Genomic DNA, 15,435 nt, shown 5'->3' with positions numbered 1-15,435 from the left:
CTCTCTCTCTCTCTCTCTCTCTCTCTCTCTCTCTCTCTCTCTCTCTCTCTCTCTCCCCCTCCCTACCTTCATTCTTCCTATTTATAAATAAAAGTCATCCTGACTTGGATCTTTAATTTTGGAATTGGGTAATAGATTCCCGGTGACCAAACTCTTAAATATTCAATTCAATCATAATTTTTACCTCTTACATTAGACAATAATTATCTGTGAAAACTTGGCTACTCTCAGCAATGCAATGAGGTGGGACACTTCTGAATGACTTATATAGCAAGGAATGCTATCCACTTCCAGAAAAAGAACTGTTGCAGTGGTCTTTGAAATCAGTATCTTTGCTTTTATTTGGGGTGGGGGAGTGTGTTCTTACAACAGTGATCATTATGGATATGTGTTCTGCATGACAATAACAATGGGAAAAACTAGAAGACAGTATAGGTTTTGATGTAAAGATAAGCTTTTTTAACATAATAGATTTTAGGTTTTGACAAAACATGATTTTTAATAGACTATTTTTATTGTAGTTAGATTTCAGTGGTAATGTTGAGACTGTAGATAACAGGTTAGTGAGTGATTTGCATAGAAATAATAATTGAAACTACTGAAGTCTATGAAATTCTAAGGAAAGTACAGAAAGTGTTTGAGGACAGAATTTTTAATTAATTAATTTATTTATTTAGAATATTTTCTCATGGTAACATGATTCATATTCTTTCTCTCTCCTATTTCCTTCCCCTTCCCTAAGCTAAAGAGCAATTCCATATTATTAATTATTATTCCATATTTGCAATGGAGTGATCATTTAAAGTCAAAATCCCTAATCATATACCCATCAAACCACATGACTGATCATGTTTTTCTTCTGTGTTTCTACTCCCAAAATTCTTTATCTGGATTTGGATAGTGTTCTTTCTCACAAGTCCCTCTGGATTGTCCTGGATCATTGCATTGCTGCTAGTAGAAATGTCTATTACATTCAATAGTGCCATAGTGTATCAGTCTCTGTGAACAATGTTCTCTTGGTTCTCCTCCTTTCACTCTGCATCAGTTCCTGGAGGTCTTTCCAGTTCACATGAAATTCCTCCAGTTCATTATTCCTTTCAGCACAATAGTATTCCATCACCATTAGATACCACAAATTGTTCAGCCATTCCCCAGTTGATGGGCACCCCCACATTTTCCAATTTTTTGCCACCACAAAGAGCATGGCTATAAATATTTTTGTAGAAGTATTTTTCCCTATTGTCTCTTTGAGGTACAAAGAGCAAGAAGTCTTTTAAGGCCCTTTGTGCATAGTTCTAAATTGTTGAGGACAGAATCTTACTAGATGCCCATAGTTAGGCAAGGTGAATGAGAAACATCAGTTAGAACACAAAGAGCAGTCTTTAAAGTCATAAAGAAAAATAGGGCTCATTTAGGTTCATTTAAACATCAACAGATTTAAATTCTATACAGGAGTCAAAATGGATAGTTGATAAAAGTTCCTTGGGTTTGACAATTAGGATCTTAGGGTATATTTGGAGAAAATAGTTTCAGTAGAATGGTAAGACTAGAAGTCATATTGCAGGAGGTTAAATAAAGGGAGATAGTAAAGAAGTAGAGGCAGCAAGTGGGGCATATTCTTTCTAGAAGTTTAGGAATAAAGAGATAGTATCGCAGCAGGGATAACATTTTTCTCAATATTTTAAGTCCCCTTAACATTGAATGAACTAAATGAAAAGGACAAAAATCTATTTAGAACAGATGTGGAAAAAATTGTGCATTGGAGGAAGAAAGGCTAATAATATTAAATTCCAGGTAAATACCTTCAGCCTAACAAATTTTTTACAAATTTTTTAAACTCTAAGAACAAGAAAAATTCAAACTTAATGAAAACTAACCTTTACTGAGCAATTTTAACAGATTGTTATTAGAATATACTTGTCTTCCTTTTCCAAAGTAAATGGAAGAAAGTGACATTTATTAAAAAAATTTAGATTGGCATTTTCTACTTTTAAAGATCATAATCTAAAGTGTAGATGACTAAAAATTTTTTTAAACCAAAAAATTGACTTTATTGTGATTTTAGTAAGATTTTATAATAAATTTCAATGCTGACCTTCCTCAGTTGTATGGGCTGATTTTGATTCACTGTCCATTCCTTGAAATTCATTAAAATATGGTCGAACTTTAACTTCATAAGTTACTCCTTTTTTCAGATTAACTAAAACAGCACTGCGTTCTGTAGACACTTTAACATCTAAATTTTGCCACGTTGATGGAGACTGGGGTCCTGATGTCTGACGATAAAAGATTCTATAGCCTTGTATGAACTGGGGCTGACGATCAACCTGAAAAGTACAGAAAATAGCATTATATAGAAGTCAGTTATGTCTGAAGTATTTATGTAACTTTCAGCAATGAACATTTATGTTATTTGAGATTGTGGAATAAAGAAAAAAGTCAGATTTAATTCTTGTGGAAAAAATATCATGATGTATGTATGATGGATTTGTCATCAGATGACATAGATTCATAAATCAGGGTATCTCACCAATTACTTATCATTTGCATGACCTTGGGATAACATTTAACCTAGTTCTATGCCTCAGTTATAAATTAAATGTTTGAACATTGAGGCCTTTTCCAGATCTAAATCTATTTAAAACAGAGATGTTGAATATCCCAGGTAGCATACAACTTCTGATAACATGTAGTTTAGCTGTAGTTCTTCTTTATAAGTGCACTTTGGCCATTAGTGGTCACATATGTATTCTAACCTCTAAATAAAGTGCATGGGCATAATAATGAAGCTTCTGTTTGGTCCCTTATTCCCTGTGATGAAGTCAGTGAGTCTCATTACATTTTTTTGTTTTTTGTTTTTTGTTTTTTGGTTTTTTTTTAACCCTTAACTTCTGTGTATTGACTTATAGGTGGAAGAGTGGTAAGGGTAGGCAATGGGGGTCAAGTGACTTGCCCAGGGTCACACAGCTGGGAAGTGTCTGAGGCTGGATTTGAACCTAGGACCTCCCGTCTCTAGGCCTGGCTCTCAATCCACTGAGCTACCCAGCTGCCCCAGTCTCATTACATTTTAACTAATTACACGACAAAGTTTATTCTTCCTTATTCCCTTGTAACTTTGATCCACTATGTTTTAAATCTCCAGAATAAAACAAACTTTTTACCTCATGTTATACTCAATTGTTCTCTTTCATGACTTGACCTTACCCAGAACCACCTAGGTGGCACAGAAGAGAGAATGTCAGGTCAGAAAGACATGAGTTCAAATATAGATTTATTTTCACCTTAGTTATCTCTACATTATGCTATTTCTCCTTTTTGCATTGTCTTTTCCCATTAGAATGAAACTCTTTGAGGGCAGGGACTGTCTTGGTTATCTTATTTGTACCTTCAGTGCTTACCACAATGCCTTATATATAGTAAGTCCTTATTAAAATATTCTCTCTCCCTCTTCCCTCCTTTCTATATTTAAAATATGGTATGATGCTCCTCCTAAGCCTTCTTTTCTTCAGGTTAAACAACACCATTTCCTTCAAGTGACCTTTGAATGATGTTATTTCTAGTCACTACTGGTAACAATAATCTGGATAAGTTCTTTTTTCCTTTTATAAAATCTGCCAGCCAGATCTAGTCAGAACTCAATATGTAGTCTGATCAAGGTAGAAAAAATATAACAGAACAATCTCATTTGCACTGAAAAATATATTTCTGTTAATCTAGGTTAAGATTAACCGTTGCTACCAAATATTATTGTTGAAATATTGTAATGACAAAGAAAATTTAAACCAGGTTTTAAGTGATTCAAGAATTGTCTCCCATTAACTAACATAATGTGACTTTCAATAAGTTATTTAAACTCAAGTTAGTCTTTGATAAATTTAATAATATATGATCTGCTTTCAACCTAAAAATGTATCCTTGTAGTGTCCTTGGTGCATGTCTCTGCTCTGGCTAAATAAATCTTTTTTGTCAACTGTTTACCTACAATTTCTCATTTAATTCTAGTGAGTGTGTGTGTTTATGTGTAAAGTGTTTGCACACACATGGGCTGTGTAAGTCTCTGATGAGAAAAGAATAGATATCAAGGAAGTGAGAAGAGAAAGATAATTCATCTTTATTTAGATTGTTTTTAAGATAAATATAATTCTTAAATTTCTCCAAATTGTGACTGGATGTTTTTCTTAATTTACCTTCTTATTGTTACTTTTTCTTTAGCCCTAGCATTATAATTATTATAAGAAAAGGAAAATAAAATAATAAATACTAGTTGTTCTAAAATTTTGAAACCTCAATAATAAACTTTAAAAAATAAAATAGACTTTTAATCTTAAACTTAGCTTGAATGTTTTTTAAATTTGAGACTTTTAGAATTTCATGGCAACAAGTTCAAAGAAATAAATTTGTGATCTTTTTTTTTAGATATCTAGGTGGTTTTATAAATCTGAGCCTTAACAAGTAGTATTTCCTTCACCCTCTTGATGGGTCTCTAACTCATTAGAAATTTTCCAAAATTAGTGCTACATTTCTTTGAGGAAATAGCAAGAATAGATGATCCCTGGGCTAAAGGATGGATGCATTTTTAAGTGTTCATCAGATCAACCATCTGGTATCCTTAATACACTATATATTAAGTTATGTATATAATAGAATGCATAGTACACATATGCACATATATTCCTAATAGCTTGTTGTTATGACATTAAAACAAGTAAACAAGAAGCAAAAAGTTAAATTTATAAGTCAAGTAATTGTCACTGTTAAAAAACCTTGCAAAATATGTTACAACATTATGTTCGAGTTTTGTAAGCTTCTCTACATTCACTTTAAGTGAATTTATGCATTGAAAGAGATGCATAATTCACAATAATAGCTTGTTAATACTGAAAGAAGCAAGCTGTTTTTAAGAACATTAAGCAGCTGTTTCCACATGAAGGGAGTCTGTAAATCAGGGTAAATTGGTTTTATCCATGTTTGATTTTCATTAATTAAATGTTTTACACACTTGATGAATCTCATATTTACAACAAAATGTTGCTTTGTCCATTTTACTGTACTCTTCCTTAAATCATAGCATAATGGTGACCTATTTGATAACGAATCAAGTACCAAGGCATTTAACTTGAATTTATATAATTGCTATAGTGTTCTGAAAGGAAATAAAAAAGTTATTCCAAGAAGAAAAAAAAGTAAAATCTCTGAACATATTCCACTAAAACAAACATACTATTTCTGTAGTATATGCAGATCATGTAGTGGATTTTTAAGAATTAATTTTGATAGGTGAGTATTTTTTTAGGTTATAACATAACCTTTAGGTTATAATGGGTGCATTTTAAAACTATGTATTTATGACCATTTATATTATAAGAAACTTCATTTTTAAAAGTAATTACATATGATTTAATTGCTGTTATGCATCAATAATAATTTAAGGGAAAGAGTTACTTATGGGTATTTCATTTATAGTTGTATCTCTGTAGATCATAGTCTTTCTATAATTTCTCATCTTGTGTGACATTTTTCCTTTATTCCTGCAGAAAGCCAAATTGGAAAGTCTAAGAAAAGTATATGTAAAATCTAAGACACAAATCTACAAATTCACTTCAAATAGACTTTTTTAATTCAGATTTTAAAAAAGAGATGCTAAGTTTCTAGTCTTTCCCTGAAATGAAAAATATTTTCCCAAGTCAAAATCCAAAGAGAATTCTTTGCTTAGCTAATCTTCCAAGATATATAGATTTTGCAAAAAAAAAAAAAAGATATAGCTGGTTTTCCAAAAAGCACTTCTTTCACATTTCATTAATTTTTTTCTAATTTCATATCTAATCTGGAGAACGTTAAAATTTCTGTATTATTTTTTTCCAACAAAAAGTCATCCATAAATAATGATTTTGTCTGTAAGGTAATTATCAACTCCCTTTGTGGGATAGCCATTTGGGATACAGTTTTGTCCAGAATTTTCCCTGCAACTACTCTTCCAGGAAATGTGTATGGAGGGAGCAGAGGATATCTTATCAGCACTATGTACTGTATTTTGCATTTACTGTTTGCATTCTCTCATTCCTATACTGTCACAACATGTTTAAAGCACTACTACTTTTTATTTTTTCATATCTTTTCCTTAATTTCTACATTAAAGTAATTTAAAGAAAATATAAAATTAAATGGCATATTCAAAATAATAATATACATATTTTGAACCTTAACATAAAATAATAGCAATAATTATGGCTATTAATAATATAATATAATAATATATAATTAAAATAATAGCAACATAAGTATAATATTAGAAACAATAGCTCAAATTTATATACAGGTTTAAAATTTATAACTATGAAACTAAAATTACCCTATATTCTAAAACTTCTGAATTGAGATGTGTATAGTTTCTCCTTATCTCTGTGATTCATAAACATATACACATAAACAAACATAGCTAATTCAAAATCACAAGCTCAGTGAAAAACTACACAATGTTTTTGAATTAGATTCATTTTTAGGAAAAAGGTTAATTAGCTCATGAGGAAATATTCGTTTATCATAACTTAGAATTTTAAATAAAGACTTTGAAAATGATTTCCTTTTTAAGACATGAAATGGACTTAGAAAAACATAATCAAAGAATGATAGAGGTGAAAAGTTTTTTTAGAAGTAATGTAATCCAACTCTTTCAATTTACATGTAAAAAAAAACAAACAAACAAAATTTCCAGTAAATAATCCCAGATGCATTAAGTACCTTCCAAGGACATACATGACCACATGCTTCTCCCTAAAACTAAAGCCCTTCTTTCAGTTATTCTATATGGCTAAAAATCATCAAATGGTACACTTTCATGTCTGGCAGGCTGTCAGAAATGATACTAAGGATTCTGTACACATTTGATAACATGGATAATGGAATATTGCTTTCATGAAAAGCATCTCATATGTCCCTTTTTACAGATAAAACTGGTAGATCTGTGCTGGTGAGCCTATGGCACATGTGCCAGAGAGGATTCCTCCCTTCTCTGTCTCCATGTGCACCTGAGGACATTTATTCCATTACACAATACTCTGCCCAGCAGCCCAAAGGGAGTGCTTTCTCTCTCTCCTGTCTGGGATAACGCAGGCAACTCACATGTGGTGTAAGGGTTGTAGTTTGGGCATTTGGTCTCTAAAGGGTTCGCCATCACTGCAATAAATCAATTTGCATATAGGATAGATAGATAGATAGATAGATAGATAGATAGATAGATAGATAGATAGATAGATATTTAGATAGATAGATATTAAAATCAGTACATTCTGCAGAGTTACATATCAAAACATCTCTCTCTTCTTCTTCCAGAACTCTTTTTTTGGTAACCTTTTGTAAATTCTCCATTAGCAATCCAACATGCTTATGATGTTGCTTTTTTTTTCCAGATGTCTCAAAATTGCATGAGTATAAGTAGAGCATGGACTGTCACTGACTTTCACAAAATCTCAGCACATCATTGGCCTATTTTGTTTTGGGGTTATAAATTTCTCTAATAAAATATTTCCATCTACTTTTTTAATACAGTTCTTTGTATCTTTCTTGACAAAGACACTGGAGTGGTTTGTCATTTACTTCTCTAGCTTATTTTACAAGAGGAACTGAGTCAAACAGGGTTAAATGACTTGTCCATGGTCCCACAGCTAGTCAAATTTAAACTTAGGAAAATGAGTCTGCCTGAGTTCAGAACTGGCACTCTACACACTGTACCTTTTGGGCATTCTGCATCTCCCTATTCCTCTTTTTATACTTGTATCTTTAATTCTTCAGAAACTCTGTTGTGCCAAGCTTTTTAGCCATATAGAATAACTGAAAAAAGGGCTTTAGTTTCAGGGAGAAGTATGTGGTCATTGGCCTGAACAATTGCTTATTTATATAATCCATCCTACTTGCCTTTTTCTAGTCAATTCTGGTGCCAGTCATTGTCTATGTGTAGTATACCTGTCAAAGATGTATATAACCTCCTTAAACTGCACATATAAATGCATAAAAACATTCTTCAGAAAATGGGCATTCTTTATTCCCCTCACCCATGTGGATTATTGGACAAAACTTTTTTTGAATGATTATAAATTTCATTTAGGAGACTTTGATCTTGATGAAATCAATACTTTGCTTTAGAAATCAGAAACATCCAGAGGACCTCACCTTTACTGATTTTCATATTCCCTATCACAGCGTCTATCACGTTTGGGCAACTAACGTATCTCCATTTTATGTTTCACTAATAAATCTGGTGGTTCCTGAACAGAATTATGCCTTTTATTCTGACTTTAAATTATCCCATATTATTCTAATAGATACACAAGAAACATGAATTAAACATGCATCATATTGGAAGAAACATTTTAGGTGGGATTTTGATTTAAGTAAACATTTGGTTTTGGTTTTGGTTTTTAACCCTTACATTCTTTATTAGAATGAATACTAAGTGTTGGTTCCAATACAGTACAGGAGTAAGGGTGAGGTGAAGAGGGTTAAGTGACTTGCCCAGGGTCACAGAGCTAGGATGTGTTTCAGGCTATATTTGAATCCAGGACCGCCCATCTTCAGACCTAGTGTTATTCTTTAAAAAACAAACAATCTGCATAGTGAGAATTTGCTATAAACTATGCCTTTCCGTCAATTATGAAACTATAGTGAAGTTATCAGCCAAAAATGTTGTTTGCTCAAGTTTGCATCATACCTTTAAGAATGATACTTGATAAAGAACATATAGTTTATTCTCATAAAATATTGCAGCTATTGGGAAGTAAGCATATGGGTAACAGCTATTAATATTTTCTTAACATATTGTATTCAGGAGGAAAAAAGAGAATAAAATGACATAAGCTGAGAAAGCAGCTGGTGGTTTCCTGGTGGTTAAATCATACAGCATATTATAAAATAAGCACTTAAAATATTTTTGAACAGTCCGTTTATGGTAGAATAGAAACAGAAGTACATTGTACACAGAGACTGATACACTGTGGTAAAATCAAACGTAATGGACTTCTGTACTAGCAGCAATGCAATGACCCCGGACAATTCTGAGGGATTTATGGAAAACAACGCTACCCACATTCAGAGGAAGAACTACAGGAGTGGAAACACAGAAGAAAAACAACTGCTTGAACACATGGGATGATGTGGACATGATTGGGGACGTAGATTTGAAACGTCCCCACCAATGCAAATATAAATAATATGGAAATAGGTCTTGATAGATGACATATGTTAAATAAAACCAGTGGAAATGTGCGTTGGCTATGGGGGGGAGGTGGGGGAAGGGGAAAATAAGAACATGAATCGTGTAAACATGGAAATTTTTCTAAAAATAAAAAATAAATTTTTAAAAATTTTTAAAAAGAATAGAAACAAAACCTTGGTTGGCATTAGCTTGGTCAGAAACCATTACATAGGCCTTTTTTTAAGCTATTTTATTTTAGTTTTTTTGTTATTGTGTTGCTCTCATTGTTGTAACTACTATCTCAGAAAAGTATTCTTTTTTCTACTCAAATTGCTGATAACATTTGGTTTTTACATTACATCATTTTCCCCTCAAACAGTCAAACAAGTCCTTTTACAAATGTCATTGGGAAAGCCTTCTCCAACCATGAAAACTATATAAACATGCTGACACCACAACAGATAATGGCCTGGGATTTAAAACAAATATTAAAATATTATGTGTGAAAATATTTTGACTATCCAAATTTCATACAAAAAAAAGGTAGACATTTTATTATCTTTTAGATAATATATATACTACTACTCCAAACCCTAATAGACATAATATATATATATATATATATAGGATTTAAAATAACATTTTTTCATCAAAATAAATACTTTTCATTCCATTAGGTAATTTTTATTTAATTCATTAAATAACATCTGTAATGTGGTGCCACAATTAAATTTAAGACAAAGAGTATAAGACAAACAGAAATATTTTAGTAGTTACAAATCACTTACTGTCCATGTGACTTGAACTGTGGTGGGAGTTAATACAACAGGGTTATGAAGACGTACAATGACATCCCCCAGTTCTTTCTGTACCTGTCTGTGATCTACTCCTTGTGCTGGTGGGCTTATATCTGTTGGCATACAATCATTCACAAAGAAGTATTTTGTTTTGCTTTACAGTAATTTCCATAATCAGTTTTACACCACTATAACAAGGAAATGTTATAACTTGGCCTTATAAAATCACCAAATAATATTTGAGTCTCATATATAACATATACTGTTAAGCTGGAAAACATGCTGAAAGATCTATCATTTTCAACTTTATCAGAAGGCTAAATTTCCACAACGAAAAAGCATGTTCTAAGCAGGGAATATTCAAACAGACATTTTCTTAATGATGACTAAGGTGCTACTAAAATATTTCATTGTATTTCTTTTACAATAGAAGAGATATTGCTTATTCAAAAGTCATTTCTACTCAAGTCTAGGACCTTCGCAGAAAACTATTTCCTACTAATAAATGGAGCACTTTGAAAACTAAATTATTTTAGGCAATTAGCACACTTATAATTAGTGATGTTATAGCACTGACTTTCTTTTCTTCTCTAACCACACTTAGCCCAGGAATTAAAAAATATAAAAATATAAAATATAAAAAATATAAAAGAGAAAGATGGGGTTGACCTAAATGGGTGTAAGTATGTGTATACACACACACACACACACACACACACACATACATTTGTGTGTGTATTATATATAATTAGATATTTGTTAAAAAGTAATTTATATCTTCTCTTCATTCAAACACATAAAATCAAAAACAACTTTTTGTGGATCTATTTTAATTTTTTTCCATTGAAAAGCTATTCTAGTGTAACAGGTTTTAATAGATAGTAGAATCAACACAAGTCCTAAAAAATGCTTCTGAATGTAATACATTTAATCACATAATATCAAATGGCTATTCTTCTATAACCTATATTAATATGATCTATATTATAAATCTATAAAATTGCTATTTTTCAATTTAGCTAAATTTAATGTCTTAATACCCCATAATCTTTTAAGTTACCTTTTTAATTTCTTTTCTTATATTTCAAGTTCAATCATTGAGTTTACTCATTAAATGCAGAAAATGGAATTAGATTGTATCCTGATAAAGATTAAATATTGCTGTTCTTTACATCTTCAAATTCCTTGTTATGCTTTCTCTTTCTACCTACATAAGCTCTTAATCATAGAAAATTAATCACATAACTGCTTGGTGAACAATAGCAAAATGGCTTTTCCCTCCCTCTTTGGCTGTCATGTCAGTAACTTTAAAAAAAATCACATGATGATTCTATTTCATCTGAATATTTTAAGAAACCATTCACCACTATAATAGCATGTTGGTTATTATCACTTAAAACCACTATAATTATAATAATATTTTATGCCTATGTGGTGCTTTTTAGAGCATAAAATATCATTTTTATTATATTCTACAAACAAAAACTCCTTACAAATACAAAATAATTAACCTGTTCTTAACAGTTCTGTATAATATATGCAATTAAAAAGTGCATCTTTATATTTCATAATTATATTCACTTTGTGGCTAGTGGGGACTAATTTAGCAAATATATTAAAATGTGTCATAAAAATAGGAGGGAAAGGCTTTTACACTTTGACTACTAACTTCTCAGCATGGAAAAGAAATTCAACTAACAAGGACAAGATCCTATTATTATTATATTTTATACTAAGATTCAGCATACTGTGGAAGAAAAAGCTTTATTTTCCCCACTATATATGCTTCAGAGATGCATAATTTTGTTCTCAAACTCTTTCCACATTTGATGGCCTAGACACACACACACACACACACACACACACACACACACACACACACAGACACACACACACACACCACTAATAGAAAGAGTGTTTATTCCCTGTAACTTTCCAGAAAAAATGTCCCTTTCTGGCTACCATTCCCTTTTATGTGTAGTCTCCACCATTAGAATTATAAGTGTCTGGTTGGGAGTGACTTAATCCATTTTTGTATTTGTATCTCCCATATGTAGCACAATTGGCAAGTTCTTCATAAATCTTTTCCATTCTCTGGACAACTGAGGGGATAAACAATTCCATTATTATAGTCATATGCAAATCAGGGGTAGATGGGATATAAAAAACATTTCCTCTCCCCTCCATTTTTAAGAATCCTAAAGTCTTCATCTTTGGCTTTACTTTTTTTATGGAATCCTGGCCAAAGGATGTAAAATGGAACTTTATGAAACTGAACCTATGGGACTGAGGCAAAATATCTTGCCATGATGAACAGGATGTTTCTTAATCATAGAGTCAATCTAATGAATAAATATAAAAATAATAATAAGATACTCATTTCCCCCTCATTCACATTTAACTAATTTATTAAAAATACACTTTAAATTTGTCCCTCTAAACAACACAAATAAAGTTTGTTATTTCCAAAGTTACCTTGTGTGCGCACAGGATCTGACATAGGGCTAGGGTCACTAAGACCCTGAGAGTTGATAGCCCTCACCATGAACAAGTATATTGTGTTTGGTCGCAGTCCTCTTACAGTGTACAGCGTTGTCTTTACATGATTTGCCACAGTTTGCCAGCTATTGCTCACTGATTGGCTGAAATGAGATTGAAAATTTGTATTTCAAGCATGGAGGTATAGAGAAGGTACAAAGAATGTGGCTGAACTACAATGACAAAGTTTAATGGTTGAAAATTAAAACAAAATGGGACAAACAATAAAACACAAAACAGTTGGATTTTTCAGCTCAGTAAATAAAACAGTCTGATGAATTCAGAGAATTCCACAACAAAGCAGAGCCCACCTAACAAAAGTGCCATGCACAAAAAAATTAAACTCAGCCCAAGAGATGGGACAGTTTTTGCTAATGCACTGCAGCCACTAAATGAACACCTGTAAAAGGAAAAAAGGTGGGGAATGGAGGGTGATCAAGATTCACAACATCAAATTTGAACAAGAAATATGGTCCTCTTAAATATATGCAAATATATGTGCTTATTTATATATATATATATATATATATACACACAATATACATATATACCTTGGAAAGAATTAACCTGTAGAAAGAATAAATGGACTACAGAGTAAATTATGCCAACACATTTTCCTGTTACAAGATGTGTTCTCTTTGCATCAAATCCACATGCAACATTACAACAGAGCCTTCTAAAACTACACATCTGTAAAAGAAGAAAGGGAGTGTGGAGTAAATATTGCTTTCTAAGCTTATATTCTTATTAAAATTTTACATCATATATTATATTGTGATCACTCTGAATGATGAAAAAGCTTCAAATTTAAGAGCAGAATCATTCCATAATAGTCACAATTGTCATTTTAACATTTAAGGTTGAAAATATTATTCTATTAAGGGTGAGAAAAGCATACAATTTCTAAAAATAAATGTCAGGTGTTTATTTTTCATAAGACTCTGGTACATTAAAACATTAAAATTATCAAAATTTAATGACTATTTTCAGAAGCATTTAAACTACCTATTGCTAAAGAAATGCAAATGAAAGAAATAAACAGTTATATTTAACAAAATTTCTCAAATTAAAGTTTCAACTTGCTTTTTACCATATTTCATCATCACAAAGATTCTTATTGAAATAAGAAAATTAGAATGTTATTTTCTAATTTGTTTTAGAATACTATTAGGTCAATTTATATCTATGTATGAATACACAGATATAAATTTGGAGACCTTAAATGTGTTCAACTGTTCCCCCAAAGCATATATAATATTTTAAATGATTTAATTATAGTTTTTAAATTTTCTCTTGGGCATTCTACAAATATACTTTTGAATTTATAAATTTCAAATATTGTAATTACTTTAGTTTTCTATCTACTTAGTAGAAAAGAAATCCCATTGTGTTCTTATAATGCACAATATATACACATGTATACACTTATATGTATATATGCATGCACATATGTATGTATTGCATATGCTATGTGTGTATACCTATATGCATGCGTTTTGCATGCACACACACAGATATATCCTTGAAAGTGTCAGAGCTTCAGCTATTCTGATCAACTGGTTCTAATGCCATGTTGACACAATAATGATCAGGATAAAGAATGAAGGACCAATCGTATTGCTGTGTAATCAGCTACCCTTGCTGACCTAATGACACAGACAAATGTTAATTTCAATTTTCTATTTATATACAATTTGTTAATGAAAACAAGAACAAAGTCTCTCTTTGACTTTATATCATCAGAAATAAGGTCCCTAAATGAGTCTGACAGATTTTCATGTTCCATAGAATATCATTTTACAACTATATACTTTATAAATATATGCTACAGTTCTTGGCACTTAAAATTAAAGAAAAAAGATATTAAGAGTAAAATTGTTCACATACCTAAAGGCCTCAATGATATATGCACTAGCTGGTAGGCTTCCAGGGCTGCCTGGTTGCCAGGACAAGGTGACACTGTTCTTACTGACATCAGTGACCTGAGGTTTGGATGGTGATCCAGGCAGGTCATTTAAATCATAATTTTTACTGACTGGTGCTCCAGATTCTGTAAGGGATCAAATGTAAATTAGTTACCTTTTGCTTCTTATTGGATATTGTTATTAAATATATCAATGTGCCCTCCCCACAAATAACATGCTTTATGTATAGTCCTTATCCCTGTTCTGTCCTTATCCCTTACCCCTGTAGCCAAATTGTACTACCTCCTTTATGTGTCCCTGTGTCTTTGCTTACATCACAACTTCCACTTGGAAATAATGAATAACAAATTTAAAACCTGTCCTCAAAGGCATTTCCTATTTGCTGAAGTGGGAAATGATCTTTTCTTCCTCTGAACTCAATACTTCTCATCATATTCTTAGGATAATAGGATCAGAGATCTAGAGCTAAATGGCACCTCAAAGGGCATCTACTCTACCATTTTACAGACATTGCAGTTGAGGCACTGAGAGTTTAAGTGACTTATCCAGGGTGGCACAGGCAGTAAAAATGAGATGTGGTGTTTTAACCTATGTACTCAGAATGCAAGGCTAGGGTTCTTTCCATGTACCATGCTATCCCTTCCTCCTATTCTGTTCTTTTTTGTATTAAAATTATTTGTGTCATATTTTCCCAGCCATCCGCATTAAAATATAAGCTCAGAGGGTAGATATAATATCCTTAAAAAATAAACTCAATAGCTATTCACAAAACCAAGTAATTATATGTAACGTTTTTACTTTACAAAATTTTTAGCAATTAGCAAGAAGGAAAGAAACAATTTGTGTGTGTGTGTGTGTGTGTGTGTATGTGTTTTTTTTGGATTGCCACCCTTGACACTTTTCCCTCCTTCTCTCTCTCTCTCTCTCTCTCTCTCTCTCTCTCTCTCTCTCTCTCTTTCTCTCTCTCTCTCTCTCTTTCTTTCTCTCT

The 15,435-nt window shown here is 31.8% G+C and overlaps 1 protein-coding gene across 1 annotated transcript in view; it reads right to left on the bottom strand.

Moving 5' to 3' along the window:
* ROBO2 (roundabout guidance receptor 2) overlaps positions 1 to 15,435 on the bottom strand; it is a 773,029-nt gene that overhangs the window by 152,140 nt on the left and 605,454 nt on the right. Inside the window, exons 12-15 of the mRNA XM_044669246.1 lie at positions 14,410 to 14,572; positions 12,460 to 12,626; positions 9,976 to 10,097; positions 2,096 to 2,327 (exon numbers count right to left, since the gene is read on the bottom strand). Of these exons, the coding sequence (XP_044525181.1) occupies positions 2,096 to 2,327; positions 9,976 to 10,097; positions 12,460 to 12,626; positions 14,410 to 14,572 (684 nt within the window). The remainder of the gene's footprint in view (positions 1 to 2,095; positions 2,328 to 9,975; positions 10,098 to 12,459; positions 12,627 to 14,409; positions 14,573 to 15,435) is intronic.

This window comes from Gracilinanus agilis, chromosome 3 (assembly GCF_016433145.1).
Source record: "Gracilinanus agilis isolate LMUSP501 chromosome 3, AgileGrace, whole genome shotgun sequence".
Taxonomy (NCBI): Eukaryota; Metazoa; Chordata; class Mammalia; order Didelphimorphia; family Didelphidae; genus Gracilinanus; species Gracilinanus agilis.
Note: the sequence above shows the minus strand (reverse complement) of the source record. Positions and strands in the feature narration are given on the sequence as shown.